The 19,808-nt window shown below is 38.5% G+C and overlaps 2 protein-coding genes across 2 annotated transcripts; one reads left to right on the top strand and one right to left on the bottom strand.

The window, feature by feature from the left end:
* Nucleotides 1-3,305: 3,305 nt before the first annotated feature.
* LOC116141830 lies at nt 3,306-5,529 on the top strand. The gene is made up of 6 exons (XM_031427305.1): nt 3,306-3,585; nt 3,681-3,934; nt 4,033-4,362; nt 4,449-4,508; nt 4,826-4,957; nt 5,422-5,529. Exons 1-6 carry the CDS (start codon nt 3,306-3,308, stop codon nt 5,527-5,529), a joined length of 1,164 nt encoding a protein of 387 aa, XP_031283165.1.
* A 1,133-nt stretch (nt 5,530-6,662) lies between these two features.
* LOC116141795 (stemmadenine O-acetyltransferase-like) lies at nt 6,663-12,698 on the bottom strand. The gene is given in 3 exon segments (XM_031427277.1): nt 6,663-6,931; nt 11,685-11,828; nt 11,831-12,698. Coding segments are annotated over 3 exon segments (1,281 nt in total).
* Nucleotides 12,699-19,808: the final 7,110 nt, after the last annotated feature.

Raw genomic sequence — 19,808 nt, 5'->3', positions numbered from 1 at the left:
GGATTTGCTAGAAGTGCTCCTCAAACTCATCAACCCCGATAAGTTTGTGCTGCCATGTAGTATGTCTGAGGAAGGCCAACACACTTAAACTTTTGTTTTATGTTCTCACCAAGGTGCCTTATACAGAATCCGTGATGTGCTTGACGGTAAATAGTGGCAATCCCCTTTTTTATAGAGTTGTGCCTATCGGATATTATGCACAACTCGTCACTGTCAGGCACTATCGTACGTAATTGCCAAAAAAACCAAGTCCACGACTCGTCATTCTCAGAGTCAACCACACACCATGCAACAGGATATGTGTGATTCTCGCTGTCCTGTGCAGTGGCCACCAATAATGTACTTTCATATTTTCCCATCAGAAAGCAACCATCAACAGCCAACACCTTTCTCATGTTTACAAAACCCCTTATAGCAGAACCATAAGCAACAAAAAAAATATTTAAACATCATATTCCTGTCCCACTTCAAAGCCGTCTTGCTACCTTGGTTGGTCAACTCAAGCATATAATGGTACACTTCTAATACTACGTACCTGTGCTCTAGCGTGTACCTCACAAAATCTTATGCATGTTGTCTCCCTTTTCAGCATTTCCAGTAACTAACAGCACATCTCAATTCTCTGCACACAAGTCTCTGAATGTCTTTAGGAGATGGACATTTCCCTTCAACGAACCAACTTTTGACAAATTGTCCAATAACATCAGCGAACGCTTGTCGATGCTCACCTGAAATGTGTCCCAAACCACATGTGTGCTCACGGGTATATGTGCTAAGAATAAATTTTTCCGACTTTGCCAACCTTCTACAATAAACCCGCCACTTGTACTTTCGGTCACGACATGCAACCATCACAGCCAATGAATTTGACTTTTTGGTGATGAACTCAAAATTACCTCTCACGGCAACAAGTTTTAGCTTCCTCACCACTTCCTCTTTGTTGTCAAATAAATACCCTATGCGCAACTCCGATCCATCTGTAAAAACATGAGCTGATTCACTATTACCTCCAATTGCCCCCTCTGAACCTGCATAAACGACCATAGTGTTCTCTTCCTCACAATCTACGCCTTCTGCATAATCTGTATTTAAAGGAATCTTTACATCTGTGGGAACATGTACGGGGTCCTCCTCCTCAACATTTTCATTCTACCCCCCATCACCAACCTCTTCTACAATGTCCTCCTCACCACTCAATTCACCGTCTAATCTTGATTTTTTAACTAACAAATCAATGGCCTCGTAGTTCAAATTAAAACCAGGCAAATCTCCGCCTACTTCCTCGCTATCCCCTTCCTTTGAACCAACTTCCAATGGTTTTTCTATAAAAGAAACCCTTAAAATCGGTCTCGAACTATTATCGGCCACATCAATCATATATAACTTCACACTTTCGTCCGACTTTAATATAGTAGGAGGTATCTTATAATGTTCAGGAACTCTGCTTAAAACATACTTCACAACTATATCACTACGCGAGCAACTCAAATTACCTCTTCTAATTATTTCATCAATCAACTCATCAAAACTAACCTCTGTGCTCATAGCAATTGGTATAACTTCTTTGCTCTTCCCAATCCACTTCCAGCTACTTTCTTCCTCCACCCACTCACCAAAATATTCAATACCCAAAACAACTTGTCTCATGTGTGATAATAGCCAACTACCTGTAATGCAAGAAAAAAAATATTCTTAAATGTTGTACTAAGGGTTCAAATATTTTAAAAAGAATCTGCACAGTCACTTATATGATCTGCTGTATCGCTTAAGCAATCTTATGTCATTTACTGATCGGTTAAGTGATTTGCTCCTATACACCAGACTTTTACTAGATCGCTTAAACGATCTTATGCCACATACTTGATCGCTTAAGCGATCTATCTGCTGCATTACCAGATCTATCAGATCGCTTAAGCGATACACCAGATCACTTAAGCGATCCATCGTACCCAGAACACATTTTTAGTCATCTCCATCTATAATCGATCCATTATACCTAGAACAAATTTTCTACAAATTTCACTCCTTTCAACTTGCATTACGTCAAACACAACCCAACAACCTAAACAACTAAATCAAAATCATAACCCAAATGCTATCTATTATTAAATCTTTGTAAATCTAAATATAAAATGTAAAGAAGAGATACACATACTTACATGAAATGTCAGGAGGAGGAGGAGGGGGATCTTTGGCGGAGAAGATGTTAATGGTGGAGGAAGAAGAAAGTGTTAATGGCGGAGGAACAAGAAGATATAGAGGAATGAGGAAGAAGAAGATGTACAGGAAGGAGGAAGAAGAAGATGTAGACGAAGAAGAAGATGCAGACGAAGAAGAAGATGTAGACGAAGCTAAGAAGAAATAGCAACCAAGGTGGAGATGCGTTAATGGCGGGAGGAAGAAGAAGGTGTTTGGATTTGTTTGCAAGAATTTCAGGTTTTTGGGAATATAGTATAATTTTTAAAAGATTACATAATACTTCTTTAATCCTAATTAAGCACTAATCAAGTTTAATTACCCTTAATCAATAATTTGGCTATTTACTTAAAACTTTAAAACTTGATAGCCTTTTAATTAAATTCAAACTTGAGAGGTTGTTTTAATAAACTGCCCCAAATGTTAAACCCCATGGGGTTAATGGGGTTATGAAAAAGTTGGATAGGGTGATGGGTAATTCCCTTTTTATGGCTACTTTTTCGAGAGCTAATACATTTTTCTTTCCTCAAGGGATAAGTGATCACAACCCTGCTGTGACCGTTTTTCCCCAACTCATGTCGAGTAAGCCTCGACCTTTCAAAATTTTCAACTATTTGGTGTACAAGGAGGATTTTAGACCATTGGTTCAATAGGTTTGGGATACTCATATACCTGGATTCCCATTATTCTCAGTGGTGTAGAAGCTGAAAGCCCTCAAATCTTACTTTAGAGCCCTTAATAGGAAGCAAGGTAATCTCACTCAGAAGGTGGCAGTGCTTAGGAAAGTGGTTGAAAATATTCAAAGTGTCCTTGACGTTGACCCTCATAATAGAGAATTAAGGGAACAAGAAGTAGTCTTTTCAGGGGCGTTTAGGAAAGCATTGTTGGATGAGGAAAGGCTTTTGAAACAGAAGTCCAAGATTCACTAGTTAAGTGTTAGGGACCAGAATACTGGCTTGTTTCATAAATCTCTTAAATCTTCTTTGAATGTCAGGCGAATAGAGAGAATGTCTCTTGATTCGAATGAAATTGTGGAAGGTCAAGCTATGGCTAAAGCTTTTGTGGATTATTATTAGAATCTCCTTGGTACAGCTCCCTTGGTCTCAAGTATGGAAGGCTTTAATAGTTTGTTCAAGTCCAGAGTATCTGAGGTGAATTGCATGAACATGATCCGTGAGCTTAGTAAACAAGAAATTAAAAGTGTTATTTTTTATATTGAGGATGACAAAGCTCCGGGTCTAGATGGGTACTCCTCAAAATTCTTCAAAGCAGCTTGGAGTATTGTGGGGGATGAAGAGTTAGAAGCAATTATTGACTTCTTCAACAATGGTAAACTTTTGAGGGAGGTGAACTCTATGGTGATAACGCTTGTTCCAAAGCTGAAATGCCGTAAAAAATGGGTGATTTTCGACCAATATCTTGCTGTAATGTGCTCTACAAAGCCATTTCCAAAATTATAGCTAACCAAGTGAAATGGTGCTTAGGAGACCTTATGGAAGTGAATCAATTAGCCTTGATTCTAGACAGGCGTATAAGTGACAATATTTTGTTAGCTCAAGAGCTATTTAAGAACTACCACAGTAGTACTGGAGCTGCTAGATGTGCTTTTAAAGTGGATATACAAGAAGCTTATGATAGTGTTGATTGGGGCTTCTTGATCCAAACCTTGAAATATTTTGGCTTCTCGGAAAAAATGATAGGCTGGATCAAAGAATGTGTTACCACTCCTTCTTTTTCGGTGGCTATAAACGAGGAACATCATGGGTTCTTTCAAGGAAAAGAGGATTGAGGCAAGAGGACTCCTTTTCCCCTCACTTATTTACATTGGTAATGCAGGTTTTATCTCTCATTATCCGTCATAAAACTCGGGAAAGAGGGGGTTTCAAATACCATTTCCGTTGTGATAAACTTGGGATAAGTCATCTTTGCTTTGCGGATGACTTATTCCTCTTTTGCCACGAGGACCCTTTCTTGGTTCAAGTGTTGAGAGACCCCTTTAAAGAGTTTTCTGAAGTATCTGGCCTGGTTCCAAACATTGCCAAAAATTCCTCATTTTTCTTTAATGTGAAAGATGAGCACCAAGCTGTTATTAACAATATTATGGGCTTTGATAAGGGAAAACTCCCTATCAGATATCTTGGTGTCCCCAAAGTTTATCTTATGCTGGTAGGCTACAGTTAATTATCTCGGTGCTCTCTTCTATTCATATTTATTGGGCTTTTGTCTTCATTCTTCCTGGCTCGGTTATCCAGACAATAGAAAAACTTATGTGCTCGTTTCTGTGGTCTGGCAATGACATGAGCAAAGGGAAGGTAAGGGTTGCATGGAAAGATGTATGTATTCCTAAAAATGAGGCGGTCTGGGAATTCGGTCTCTCGAAAGTAAGAACATTGTATTGATGGTGTACCACCTTTGGAGTATATTGTCAGGAAAGGACTCCTTATGGGTCAAATGGATCCATACGTACAGGCTGAAGGGGAGGAGTTTTTGGAATATCAATGTTGCATGGGATGCTAGTTGGTGTTGGCGTAAATTATTGAAAATGAGGGAACAAGTCAGAAAGCATATTCGGACTACTCTTGGTAATAGACAAGATACTTTTTCGTGGTTTGATAATTGGCACCCATAGGGACCCCTTGACGAGATTGTTCCTTCACAGATCTTCTACCTTTCAGGGTTGGGGCATAATGCCCGAGTGAGTGACATTTTTAGAAATGGGTTATGGGAGTGGCCTGAAATTCTTGGAGAAGAATATCCAGTGGTAACCAATCACACATCTCCTGTCTCCATGGTTGGCACAAGGGACACCCTATATTGGCAGGATAAAAATGGAAAAATGGTCAAATTCTCCACTAGACAAGTTTGGAAAGACCTTTACATGGAAAATGGGTCTGCCCCTTGGTGTTCTTTAATTTGGAATGGCACTTGTATACCCCGCCATTCTTTTATTGCCTGGCTTGCCATTAACTGAAAACTTCTAACGCAAGACAGAATGCAAAGATGGATGAATTCAGCAGAACTTTGTTGTAGACTCTGCAATGGCCCCATGGATTCACATGAACACCTATTTTTTGATTGCCCTTACTCCCAAAAAGTGTGGAAGGCTGTTCAAATTAAGGGGCAGTTTCGACCACCACCAGGGGAATGGATTGACATTGTAAACTGGTGCATAACTAAATTTAGAGGTAAAAAGATTCAAAATGTTGTCTGTAAATTGTTATTTAGGGCTATGGTGTATTTCTTATGGCAGGAGCGGAACTTTCGATTATTCAAAAACACACGGAGAAGTACAGATATGCTAGAAATTCTGTTGTTTGGGGAGGTCAGACTTAGACTTCATTCTTTGAAGTTCAAAGATAACAGAAGAGTCCGTAAAGTTGTGGAAGAATGGAATCTTCCTAAGGATTGCATAAAAACTGGCACACCCTAGCTTGTTTTACCATTCCTTTTTATGAGGCCTTTTTATGGGAGTGTGAGGAGTCTGGATTTTTATTGGCGCTACCCTTCTTGGCTAAGGAATCTGGAATTTTGGTTTATGTTTTGCATGAAAGGAAGATTTTTGTTTATGCTCGGCAGGATGCCCCATTCTTTTTTTATGTATGCCCTTTGTAGTTGTATCTCTTGTTTCTTTTGGTTGATGTTGCCGCCGCCACCCATCATGGCCTTTGGATCAATCTTTATTCGGACATGCTGTTGCCCATGTTCGAGGTCTATTATATTTTTTGCTGGTGTCAGGAATTGTTTGTGGGCTGATGAGTGGCTCTCGGTTAGCTTTCATAGGGATTTCCAAAGAGAGACCAAATATTACTTAGTTTGGCCGCGGGACAGTTGGCTGATTCTTTGGTTTGTGGTCTGTAGTGAGGTTGCTGCTAATATATAAGTTTGGACCTTTTTGTGGATGTGGCTTTCACTTCAGAGAGAGAGACCTTCTGTTTGTGGCCATTATCTCCCCAATGACAGGAGTGCATGTTGTTGCAAATATGTGGACTGGTTACAAGGTTTGGGGCTACACTTTTTGATACAAGGCCTCCCTTTTTTTGTGCTGTTGGTTTGCTATTTTAGACCTCCTTCAGGTTAGATCACGGGTAGTCAGGATTGTAAATGATGTTGTTTCTTTTTTGTATATGCTGTATTTTTTGGTTCCTGGGAATGTCCAAGATGCATAAACTTTTGTAGAGACTCTCTTTGGGGTCTCATTCATTTTTTTTCTTAATACTATTTCCATTCACCCAAAAAAAAAAAAAATGTTCACTAAAATAATTTAGTGGGGATGGAAAATCACTTCCGTAAAACACTTTTGTAAAGCATTGTAACTAGAGTGACATAGAAATACAATTATAAAGCACTTTATGACCTTCCAACGGCAATTATTTATATTCTAGCAGTTGGATGTGCCGAGTGTTCAGCTTATTGAACTGGCTTAAGTACAATCCCTTATTATATGAAGTGTTAATTATGAATAACACTCAAATGCTTGGAATGAAAGAAGCATAAGCAAGGATATCAGGGTCTTGTTCAAATTTATCCATGTTCTCTTTGGACAATCCCACCCATGCTTCTATTCCCTTTCCATCACTCGTGTCCAAGAATATAGCAACTTTGTTAAGTTTCAGAGCCGTGCTTAACCAAATGGGCTTCCCCCACCCAAAATCAGCTTCATAAAAAGGAAATCTACACCAACTACTGAAACCAAATACCTTTATGTTTGAACTCTTTCCAAGTTGTAGTCTTAATTGTGCAAGAACAAAATCTGAGCAACTATAATGCAAAAAAAGGCTTAATGCAGACTGCAAACTGCTACAATCTTTATTGAATCAGTAGCAAATATATATAGGATTTTGTAACAGAAATACGTAACAAACTTGCTAAAAACACTGAACATGACTCCACTAACAACTTATTCACTACTGAGATAATATATTCCTAAAAACAAGCACATGACCAGCTCTACTTCAAAGACTAAATCTGGAAATACACACGTTTAACAACTTTCAACACCAAATCAGCAACCATCCATTATGCAGCAATCCTTGACCAAATCAGCAGCCACCTTATCATGCCAAATCAGTAGCTGAGACATATTCTCAACACTCCTCCTTGGATCAAATGCTGCACATTCCTAGCTTTTCTCTTAGAAACTCAAACCTGGTTTTGGACAAGGCCTTGGTAAATATATCAGCAACTTGATCTTCCGTTCTGCAGTAAGCCAAACATACTTCTCCTTCCTTTTGTATTTCCCTTAGGAAATATAATTTGATTTTAAAATGCTTTGTCCTGCCATGAAAGACACGATTATTTGAAATGGAAATTGCTGCCTTGTTGTCAACCAAAATCTTTGTGCCTTCGTTCTACTCCATATGTAGATCAATTAGCACCTTCCTAAACCAAAGAGCTTGATTGACAGCTGCTGTAGCAGCCACAAACTCAGCTTCTGTAGTACTTTGAGTAACCAACTCTTGCTTCTTAGAGCACCATGAGAACACCTCTGAACCAAAACTGAAACAAAATCCAGTTGTGCTCCTCATATCATCAATTGAACCTGCCTAGTCACTATCTGAGAAGCCATGAAATTCAAGGACTGAACACTATGAGAACTTAACACCATAGTTGGCAGTGCCCTTCACATATCTGACAACTCTCTTTGCTGCTTGAAGATGCACTTCACTAGCACAGTGCATAAATCTTGAGAGCATGCTCACATCATATAAGATATCAGGCCTGGTTGCTGTGAGATAGATCAGGCAGCCTATTAAGCTTCGATATAACCCTTCATCAACTTTGTTAGACCCATCATCCTTGCTGAACTTCTCCTTCTGAACCATAGGAGTTGTTGTAGCCTTGCAACTCTCCATATGAAACTTCTTTAGAATCTCCTTTGCATATTTAGTCTGACAAATAAAAATGTCTTGTTGCCTTTGCCTCACCTTTATTCCAAGAAAATAAGACATCAAGCCCAAATCAGTCATTTCAAACACCTTGAACATTTCTGTCTTGAAGTCTTTAATAAGCTTTTCATTTCCTCCTGTGATAAGCAAATCATCAACATAAACAGATACAATAATTAAGTCAGAATCCACCTTTCTCACTTACAAAGTGGCTTCACTAAGGCTCTTATCAAAGCCTAGGCTCAACAAGTGATAATTAATTCGGTTGTACCAGGCTCTTGGTACCTGCTTAAGACCATACAAAGCCTTCCTTAGTAGATACACCTTGTCCTCATGACCTTTCACCACAAATCCCTCTGGTTGCTCAACATAAATCTCCTCCTGCAAGAAACCATTTAAGAATGCTGACTTTACATCCAATTGATACACTTTCCAACCCCTTTGTGCAGCTAATACCAGTAACATTCTGATGGTATCTAACCTTGCAACAGGTGCAAAGGTCTCTGAGAAGTCCACACCAAACACTTGAGCATACCCTTTAACAACAAGTCTTGCTTTATACTTGTTGACTGAACCATTTGAGTTGTATTTAGTTCTAAACACCCATTTAACTCCAATAATTTTCCTATCTTGGGGTTTATCAACAAGCTCCCAAGTATGGTTTTTCTCAATCATTCTTATTTCTTCCTTCATGGCTTCCACCCATCTTTGGTGTTTCTCAGCATCTTTGTACTCTGCAGGCTCCATCATAGCAATATTACATTTTTGATAGATGTCTGAGAGATATCTAGTTCCTCTTACAGGTGGATCATCTATGTTGCTGTCATGAGTACATGGAATTTCTAAACTTTGTTCCTCCTTGGTTTGATTCCAATTCCATTGTTCGTCTTCCATGAACATAACATCTCTGCTAGTCAGAATTTTTCCAGTTTGTGGTTGGAAAATTCTGTAAGCTTTAGAAGAGCTGCTGTAACCAATAAACACTCCAGGCTCTACCCTTTTATCAAGCTTGTCCCTCTTCACTTGAGGAACATGTGAAAAGCACAAACAACCGAATATTTTTAGATTCAATAAGGAGGGTACACCAGCCTTGAAAAGGAGTTTTATTTTCCAAAGCCCTTGTTGGCAGCCTGTTTAAGAGGAAACAACAGTACTAGCAGCCTCTGCCCAAAAATTTTTAGGCATTCCCTTCTCATGCAACATGCACCTTGTCATTTCCATGATCGATCTATTTTTTCTTTCACTTACTCCATTTTGTTGTGGAGTATAGAAGGTTGTCAATTGGTGTTCAATGCCTGCTTCTTCACAAAATTGATTGAATTGAGTCGAGGTGTACTCCTTCCCATTGTCTGACCTTAATATTTGCATCTTGCAGCCACTTTGGTTTTCCACAAAAGCCCTGTATCTCCAGAACACTCCAGCCACTTCAAACTTGAACCTTAAAAAATAAATCCAACACATTCTTGTCAGATCTCTATAAAAACAATATAATACCTGCTTCCTTTAAGTGATGGAGTCTTTAGTGGTCCTCCAAGGTCAGTATGCACAAGTTGCAACTTCTGTGAGGCTCTCCAAGATTTTTGAGGGAATGGCAACCTATTTTGCTTGCCATATTGACAAGCTTTGCAGCTTGGTAAGTGATTTTCCAGTGGAGGTAGGCCCTGTACCAACTCATGCTTCTGCATAAACAAGAGTGCTTGATGGTGAAAATGGCCCAATCTCTTATGCCATGTCACTGCATTGTTTAATGAAATTTGATATGCAACTTGTTCCTCTTCCATGAGATCTAGTGAAAAGCACTTGCCTATCATCTTTATAGTAAACACCTCCTGATCCTCTGCATCTTTAATGATACACCTCTTGCTCTCAAAAAACACCTTAAACCCTTTCTCAAGAAGCTGTCCAACACTTAGCAAATTTTGGTCAATCCTAGGTACATATAAAACATCATTGATTAGTTTAGTACCTATAACACTTTCAATAGCTATGGTCCCTCGACCTTTAACTTTAACATACTCTCCATTGCTGACTTTGACTTTGGAGAAGACAGACTTATCCAACACCTTGAAGAGCTCTGGATCATTCGTCATGTGGTTTGTACAACCACTATCTATAAGCCAGGCCTCACTCAAGCTACTACTTGCAAAACAAGATGCAACAAACAGTTGCTCTTCTTCCTCTTAAACCACAGCCTTAGCCTCATCTTCCTGCTTGTTACTTCTGCTCTTGCAAATTCTTTCCACATGGCCCATTTGATTGCATCTATTGCACTTAACATCAGGCCTACTCCAGCACCATGTTCTGAGAATGATTAGTCCTTTCACAGTGAGGACATGAAGGAAACCTTCCAGCATTAATGTTGTTGTTTTGAGCACCTACATTCCCACTACTGCTGCTAGCTCTAGCACCTTTGTGTTTCCTCCATTTTGTCCTCTTGTCTTTACCACTTTTATAGATTTGCAACTTTGCTTGTAAAGCACCTTCAACAGACCCCTCCTCTCTAATTTGTCTCCTTTGCTCTTGTGCCTGCAAAGCATTTAAAAGTTCTGCCAATGAGATCTCTACAAGATCTCTAAACTCCTCCAAAGCAGATATCTTGGCTTCAAACTTCTCAGGTAAGGTCACCAGAATTTTCTCCACAATCGTTCTGTCAGAAAACTGCTCTCCAAGAAGCCTTACTCGGTTAACAATGCTCAAAAGCCTATCTGCATACTCCTTGACAGTCTCAGACTCTTTCATCTTCTAGAGCTCGAATTCCCTTCTGAGATTTAACACCTGCATACTTCTTGTTCTCGCGTTGCCTTGAAACTCCTCCGTGAGATACTGCCAGATTTCAAAAGCTGACTCCAAGTTCATGATCTTGGTAAATAATGCTTTAGACACTGCTAAATGGAGGCATGATTTGGCCTTGAACTTCTTAGTTCTTCTCTCCTTGTGAACCTTAATTTGTTGCACAGTGGGATTGTCAGGTAATGTGTCAATTTCGTAGTCTTCCTCGACTGCCTCCCAGAGGTCCACAGCTTGCAAATAAGCAGACATTCTGACTACCCATGTATGATAGTGTGTAGTTTCACCAGTGAAAACTGGTAGAGAAACTGGAGAGAATGCATTGGAAGCCATTAAATCAAGGTTTCTGTTTTCTGGTTTGGTGTTTGCAAATAACACTACTCACAAACGTCACACAGATCCCTTAAGAAAAAATGCTCTGATACCAATTTGTAGTCTTAATTGTGCAAGAACAAAATCTAAGCAACTATAATGCAAAAAAAGGCTTAATACAGACTGCAAACTGCTACAATCTTTATTGAATCAGCAGCAAATATATACAGGATTTTGTAACAGAAATCCATAACAAACTTGCTAAAAACACTGAACATGACTCCACTAACAACTTATTCACTACTGAGATAACGTATTCCTAAAAACAAGCACATGACCAGCTCTACTTCAAAGACTAAATCTAAAAATACACACGTTTAACAACTTTCAGCACCAAATCAGCAACCATCCATTATGCAGCAATCCTTGACCAAATCAGCAGCCACCTCATCATGCCAAATCAGCAGCTGAGACATATTCTCAACACAAGTCCTTCAGCTGCATTTCTCATTATATTCAAGTACCCACCACCTTCATGAAGCTCCCTTATATACTCATTGTTCATCTTCTTTATGGATTCATGAATTTTTTCTGCTAAATCATTGTAGTTTGTAGTCTTCCCCATCAACCAATTTGCCATTGTCCTTGGTAGATGTTACCAATACTTTGTTGCGGCAACGGTGGATTCAATCTCTTTCGCAAATTTACAGCAGTTGCTGCCACATGCATCGGCATAGTCTTGTCTCTTTCTGTAGCTATTGCTATCACAGCACTCCAAATGAGTGCTGAGACGGCCTCAACACGCGTTGGATGATCCAGACTCGGACCAATCTTCCCTATTTTTGATCTCAGAGCGGCTATTTTGGAGCCATCAAACAAGAACCTTTTCATTGCAACGTTAAGTAACAAATCATGGTTTTTGCTGATATTCTTTGAGAAGCCGAAGAAATTTTGTGGAGGGAATAAAGAGGTGCAATCTAAAATCGCATCATCAATATTAATATTTTCACCACATGCAATGGCGGCCCAGGTTTTAACAAAATGTGCTGCTGCTGAGGCATCGCCAATCACATGCCTAATGCAAACACTCACCGCTATGCCGCCGCAACCAAAGTAATTGACCTGGACGGCTAGGAGCGTCTGATCAGAACTGACTTCAGGTAGTAGCTGTTGAAGCTGATCAATTTCTGGTTGTTTAAGGACCATGGACATATCACAATCAACAAGAGCTTCAATAAATATGGCACCACGATCATTACACTCTATTGAGAAACCATCTTTGACGCGTCCGGCAAATGGGTAGAATTTGGTTAATGTTTTCGACAAGGACTTTTTAAGATGATTAGATCTTTTGCTGGAATCATTTTCATCAGTTGGTGAGTAAAAGAGAATAATAGGTGCATAAACAGGAGGAGCTAACTGGTCAAAAAGAGAGAGCTTATATATTTTTAGGTGAGATGGTGTTGGAGAAGAAGGTTGGATGGTTTCTCTTGAGATGATCTGAACATTCAAGTCCATTTTCTTTGGAAGAAATTTAAAGAAACCTTCGGATCGAATTTCTTGCAAATCTCACCTGTATCAAGTATGACAAGGTAATTAAACAAAAAAAATTATGGTTTCTTGATATGTATCTATAATAAATAATCCCAATGCAGTCCAAATTTGGTGTCTTTAATTAAAGAACTGTAAAGTGATTATATATAACACTGAACACCATTGTTACTCATCCTTCCCTGTACTCTGAATACTCCAAATTGTACTGAGTTTTGGGCTCAGAAATTATCAGTAATATGCATGGCAAAATTAACATATTTGACACAAGTAATTACAATCTCGAACTCTGACTTAAGCGTTATAATTAAAACACAAAAGTCCATGAGCAGAATGTCCATGCGTACCTTACTGCGAAGTTTGGTTCAAAACTTCAACCAGGCATATAATCTTGAATTGCATGCACGCCGACGATCCTCCAGTACTTGTGTTAATTGGCTTCGATAAGTCTCCCTTTTCTGATCAAATAGATGGTCAGTTTAATTCTTCGTTTAATTTAATCCATAGCGATTACATCAGGTGATGTAATAATCGAAACTTTTTTAATATAATTAAGCTTTGGATTTAACAATAGTTAGCTAGGGTCTTCAGCCTTGTTTAATGAGAGAATATTTGTTAATTACCTTACCAAACAAATAGTTGACCTAATTGAGTCGCTGCCTAAATTAAATTTGTCGTCATACATTCCATTCATTAAGATTAGTTGCCGGCTGCTTAGCTGGAGAGTTCAATGCACAACATAGGAAATATAATCTCAATCACAAACTACAGAATAGGTACAGCGTTTCCTCCTGGAGTTGATGGTGCTTTACAAAAGTGATCTTTAATAGAGAGAGACCATCACACCATCTTCCCCAGCAGCCTTAATTTTTCCCTTATAGATCATTTTGCTCCTCCATGCTTATGTTCCTATGATCTTCTACTAAAAATTAGCGAATAAATCATGGTCAAAAAGAAACTAATATAAGTCCTGAATACATGTATATAGATTATTAATTGCAAAATTCATTGTAGAGCCTGAAGCCGATATTAGTTGTTTAGGACAAACTTGTTACTGAAAAATGAAGAGGCAATATATCATTGCACTGTGTCTTCCATTGAAGTCCAATTGGAGGAATGGTGATTGGTACATGCATGAATATATACGTGTATATTATTAATAGAAAATTATTGGTGGAATCATATTTACGGCATTAATAAGCATGCCGGCAGCTGCCAGCCACTGGGTCTGGTTTTTTTTTTTTTTAACCTTAATGGACCTCATCTTTCACACAATCAAATTTATGAGGGTGAAATAAATAAAAGATCGAGAGCATAATGCAAAAGAAAAAAAAAAAAAAAAAATTGCGTTGATCTAAACCTTGAAGTTTTATTCACCAGTTTCTCCAAAATCAAGGGTCCCTTAGTCCATCTTTCAACCGTAATATAATAATAAAATGCAATCTAATGGGTTGTTGCTGAATGCCTTGATGTAATATAGAGAGTTAGGTGTTAAATATTGCTGGGTGCTATTAGGAACACCTTCAAACGACCCAAAACTCAACGTTGTTATAACTAGACAATTGGGCCCAAATCTTGGTTCAAATAAGACGTGTTGGTGTGATTTTTTGCACCAACCACAAGTATGCATGATTCTAGATGCATGAATCTGTGTAGGAATCTACTTGAGACTTACGGATTTGATATGGATCAATGGAAAAATAATGTTATTGAGAGTTTATAAGAATGGCGAATCTCTCGAGTTATCTCTTTTCTCAGTCTCTTTGTGAATAAATCTGTGTAATGACTCTTATGTCTTCTTCTTAAAAGAACCAGGGTTTGGGTTTATATACTGTACCAATTACAAGTTCGAATTGTAAGTAAATACAAAATCAATGAAACAAAAAATTGACTTAATTTTCACCTCTTGATTTGCGAAGTCTTTATCACGAGATATCTCCTAGCCAAATTGGGAATCATTCTTTCGTGATTTACCGGATAACAAAATGCAAAACACTGGCCATAGTAATGCAATTCCACTATGAAAAGAAAATAATTAGAATAATAGTACATGTATCGGATCAGAAGTTCATTAAAGAAAGCTCACGTTGATCAAAATAGGAAAATGCAATGTGAAAATTGGATTGTCACTGTCATGGGGGTTCTCCGAGGTAGTGCTAACTCATGAGAGATTTAAAGAAGGTAGATAATCTGCTTAGTATTTATCAAAACCCCACCCATTTATTTTTGGATGTGAGTGCTGCAATAGTATGTGATGAAGACAATGTTTGAAACCAAAATTAGTGTCACTTATGCTCAGTTGGCACTTTTGTCAAATAATAATACAAAGAACATCTTAAGACCTTGGATTTAATGAACCGAAGTGATACAAATGACAATAAAGAACCAATCAACAAGCAAACAGACAACCGCAACACAATATATAAGTGATTGTAAGTGGTTCATCAAAAAAATGTCTACATTCACAGGAGGTTATATACTTCACTAGATTAAAGAGAACAATACAATTACAATATATAATCGTTTCTCACCTTCTATATCTTAATCACTCAAAATCTCTCGTGTTAAGAGTTCTTGCTCATGTTCTCTCTCATACTTGTGCTGAACCGTAGCCACATCTCACACTAACTTAGTCACAAAATTACCCCGAATTAAAGACACAAGATTACCCATAATGAGAAACTAAGTATTAAATTTTTATAAGCCATACTTGAACAGATTGGTCCTGAAGATCCACTTTCAAAGTCTGGAGCTTAGGAAGCTTAGACAACATTTGCTTAATTACAAGAAGCTGTGCCCTTTTTCAGGTAGAGCCCTTTATCAAAGCACTTAAACTGGTTCAAAAAATTCCCACTTGGATCTTAAATAAATCTGGTGAAAACAGAAATTGGAGAAGTATCATGCATTTAGGCATAATGTTCCCTATTCTGTCCACATCCATTTGTGAGATATATACAACTTTTTCTGGAGCTTAGNTAGATTAGATTATTTATTTCCTAGATTAGTTCTTTATTTTCCTATATATTGATGTATAATTTGTCAATGCAATACATAAGAAAATTACAATCAGTTCTCTGTTTGTAACACTTAAAAAATAAATCCAACACATTCTTGTTAGATCATCTATAAAAACAATATAATACCTACTTCCTTTAAGTGATGGAGTCTTCAGTGGTTCTCCAAGGTCAGTATGCACAAGTTGCAACTTCTGTGAGGCTCTCCAGGATTTCTGAGGGACTGGCAACCTATTTTGCTTGCCATACTGACAAGCTTTGCAGCTTGGTAAGTGATTTTCCAGTGGAGGTAGGCCCTGTACCAACTCATGCTTCTGCATAAACAAGAGTGCTTGATGGTGAAAATGGCCTAATCTCTTATGCCATGTCATTGCATTGTTTAATGAAATTTGATATGCAGCTTGTTCCTCTTCCATGAGATCTAGTGAAAAGCACTTGCCTCTCATCTTTATAGTAAACACCTCCTGATCCTCCGCATCCTTAATGATACACCTCTTGTTCTCAAAAAACACCTTAAACCCTTTCTCAAGAAGCTGTCCAACACTTAGCAAATTTTGGTCAATCCTAGGTACATATAAAACATCATTGATTAGTTTAGTACCTGTAACACTTTCAATAGCTATGGTCCCTCGACCTTTAACTTCAACATACTCTCCCTTGCCGACTTTGACTTTGGAGAAGACAGACTTATCCAACACCTTGAAGAGCTCCGGATCATTCGTCATGTGGTTTGTACAACCACTATCTATAAGCCAAGCCTCACTCAAGCTACTACTTGCATAACAAGATGCAACAAACAGTTGCTCTTCTTCCTCTTGAACCACAGCCTTAGCCTCATCTTCCTGCTGGTTACTTATGCTCTTGCAAATTCTTTCCACATGGCCCATTTGATTGCATCTATTGCACTTAACATCAGGCCTACTCCAGCACCTGTTCTGAGAGTGATTAGTCCTTCCACAGTGAGGACATGAAGGAAACCTTCCAGCATTACTGTTGTTGTTTTGAGCACCTGCATTCCCATTACTGCTGTTGGCTCCAGCACCTTTGTGTTTCCTCCATTTTGTCTTCTTGTCTTTACCACTTTTATAGATTTGCAACTTTGTTTGTAAAGCACTTTCAATAGACCCCTCCTCTCTAATTTGTCTCCTTTGCTCTTGTGCTTGCAAAGCATTTAAAAGTTCTGCCAATGAGACCTCTACAAGATCTCTAGACTCCTCCAAAGCAGATATCTTGGCTTCAAACTTCTCAGATAAGGTCACCAGAATTTTCTCCACAATCCTTCTGTCAGAAAACTGCTCTCCAAGAAGCCTCACTTGGTTAACAATGCTCAAAAGCCTGTCTGCATACTCCTTGATAGTCTCAGATTCTTTCATCTTCTGGAGCTCGAATTCCCTTCTGAGATTTAACACCTGCATACTTCTTGTTCTCACGTTGCCTTGAAACTCCTCCCTGAGATACTGCCAGATTTCAAAAGCTGACTCCAAGTTCATGATCTTGGTAAATAATGCTTCAGACACTGCTGAATAGAGGCATGATTTGGCCTTGAACTTCTTAGTTCTTCTCTCCTTGTGAACCTTAATTTGCTGCATAATGGGATTGTCAGGTAATGGGTCAATTTCATAGTCTTCCTCGACTGCCTCCCAAAGGTCCACAGCTTGCAAATAAGCAGACATTCTAACTGCCCATGTATGATAGTGTGCAGTTTCACTAGTGAAAACTGGTGGAGAAACTGGAGAGAATGCATTGGAAGCCATTAAATCAAGGTTTCTGTTTTCCGGTTTGGTGTTTGCAAATAACACTACTCACAAACGTCACACAGATCCCTTAAGAAAAAAATGCTCTGATACCAATTTGTAGTCTTAATTGTGCAAGAAAAAAATCTGAGCAACTATAATGCAAAAAAAGGCTTAATACAGACAGCAAACTGCAACAATCTTTATTGAATCAGCAGCAAATATATACAGGATTTTGTAACAAAAATACGTAACAAACTTGCTAAAAACACTGAACATGACTCCACCCACTAACAACTTATTCACTACTGAGATAACGTATTCCTAAAAACAAGCACATGACCAGCTCTACTTCAAAGACTAAATCTGGAAATACACACGTTTAACAACTTTCAGCACCAAATCAGCAACCATCCATTATGCAGCAATCCTTGACCAAATCAGTAACCACCTCATCATGCCAAATCAGCAGCTGAGACATATTCTCAACACTATCTGAAGTAAATCTCATGGGACCTGTCACACCAGTCATATTATCCTGTAAAATATTATGTAGCAACAGATTCCCTCCATTAAATGTGCTCACTGCATCAGAATGAAAATCTTTTCCCTGTATATTTGATAATTTAGCATCCCTGGAAAATGAAATATTTCCCCCCTGATTGAAAAATGCATCAATTGCATCAGCAAGAAGCCAAACTGTATCATAAGCATAGAGACCATAAGCAGTCAACCCAATTAAGCCATTAAGTGTCAAGTTCTTCTACCACCTTATCACAAACTCCCTTTTTTGCTCATTATCTGGAGTGTATTTTCGTAATGTGAGAACTCCTTGAATATTATCATATACCCCTAAAGGCAACAAAGAATTAGTATCCAAGACACTTGACAGCCAGTCTGTAGCTATCCACTGTTGGTTCAGATGGAGAGATGATGAGAGTAAAGTGAGAGTGTTTTGCAATAGAGAGGGACGACAAAAGCTGAAAGTTTTTCTCTGTATGTATCATTCACTGAACAAAAAAATATTTATACAAAGCAGTCCCACTGTTTTACCTAAAGCAACCTACTGCAGTGGATTAAAAATATTACATTTGAATTTAAACAAATACATATACCAAAACAAGTCTTAATCTCAACTAAAAATGTCATACAAAAGCAACTTGACTGTGCCAAATATCTGCTACATCAACTACTGCAGCCTGACCAAAACAGAATTGTTGGCGCCAAAAATATATTTTGAACCTTCAACCGAATTTTGTTCCATTTCCAGCAAGTTATCACCAACTTCATCACTCCTCCTTGATAATCTTGCTGGAAACACCAAGTCTAAGTCTTAAATTCTCAAACTTGGTTTTAGGTAAAGCCTTAGTCATATATCAGCTATTTGTTCTTCACCCTTGCAGTGGATTAGCTTCACTTCACCATTACTCTCTGCCTTTCTCACAGCATGGAATTTGATTTTGATATGCTTGGTTCTGTTGTGTAAGATGGGATTCTTTGCCATTGCAATCGCTGACTAATTGTCACAGAACATCACAGTTGGTTCATTCTGAGTTTGTCTCAAATCTTGCAGAATTTTTCTAAGCCATATGGCCTAGTTTACAGCAGTAGCAGAAATGTATTCTGCTTCTGCTGTGGACTGAGCAATGGTGTCTTGCTTCTTGGAAAGCCAGCATATAGCTCCTGAATTTAAAAGAAGACATAACCTGAAGTACTTCTCTTATCATCAATGCATCTAGCCTAATCATTGTCAAAGTACCCAATAAGCTGCAGATTTTTGGTCTTTTTGAACCGTACACCAAGCTCTGCACTCCCCTTAACATGCCTCAGCACCCTCTTGGCTGCCTTGAGATAAATTTCACTTGGGCTGGTCATGAATCCAGGGAGAATGCTTGTTGCAAACATCAAGTCTAGTCTGGTGGCAGTCAAGTACAGTAGGCACCCAATCAGACTTCTATACATTTTTTAATCAATTTTCACAGCCCCATCATCCTTGCTCAGCTTCAAATTTGCAACTAATGAAGTGTCCACTGGTTTGCATATATCCATGTCAAACTTATGTAGAATTTCATTGGCAAACTTCCTTTGGTTAACAAATATCCCATGCCGACTTTGATGAATCTCCATTCCAAGGAAATATAACATTTCCCCAAGATCAGTCATTTCAAATTCATTGTGCATGGCCATCTTAAATTGTTCTAGCTGAGTGGAGTTGCTCCCCATGATGAGTAAGTCATCAACATATAATGACACTATAGTGAATTACCCTTCCATCCTTCTCACATATAGTGTATATTCATTTGAGCTCCTTACATATCCCAAGCTAACCA

This window comes from Pistacia vera, unplaced genomic scaffold (assembly GCF_008641045.1).
Source record: "Pistacia vera cultivar Batoury unplaced genomic scaffold, PisVer_v2 Contig112, whole genome shotgun sequence".
NCBI classification, from domain to species: domain Eukaryota; kingdom Viridiplantae; phylum Streptophyta; class Magnoliopsida; order Sapindales; family Anacardiaceae; genus Pistacia; species Pistacia vera.
Note: the sequence above shows the minus strand (reverse complement) of the source record. Positions and strands in the feature narration are given on the sequence as shown.

Excerpts from the sequence above, each read along its gene's own strand:
- LOC116141830 (XM_031427305.1), top strand. The coding sequence starts at position 3,306 with ATGGAAGGCTTTAATAGTTTGTTCAAGTCCAGAGTATCTGAGGTGAAT. Across the intron at positions 4,363-4,448 it reads CCAAAGTTTATCTTATGCTG|ACAATAGAAAAACTTATGTG; the intron begins GTAGGCTACAGT and ends TCGGTTATCCAG. Across the intron at positions 4,958-5,421 it reads TTGGAGAAGAATATCCAGTG|GGCTATGGTGTATTTCTTAT; the intron begins GTAACCAATCAC and ends ATTGTTATTTAG.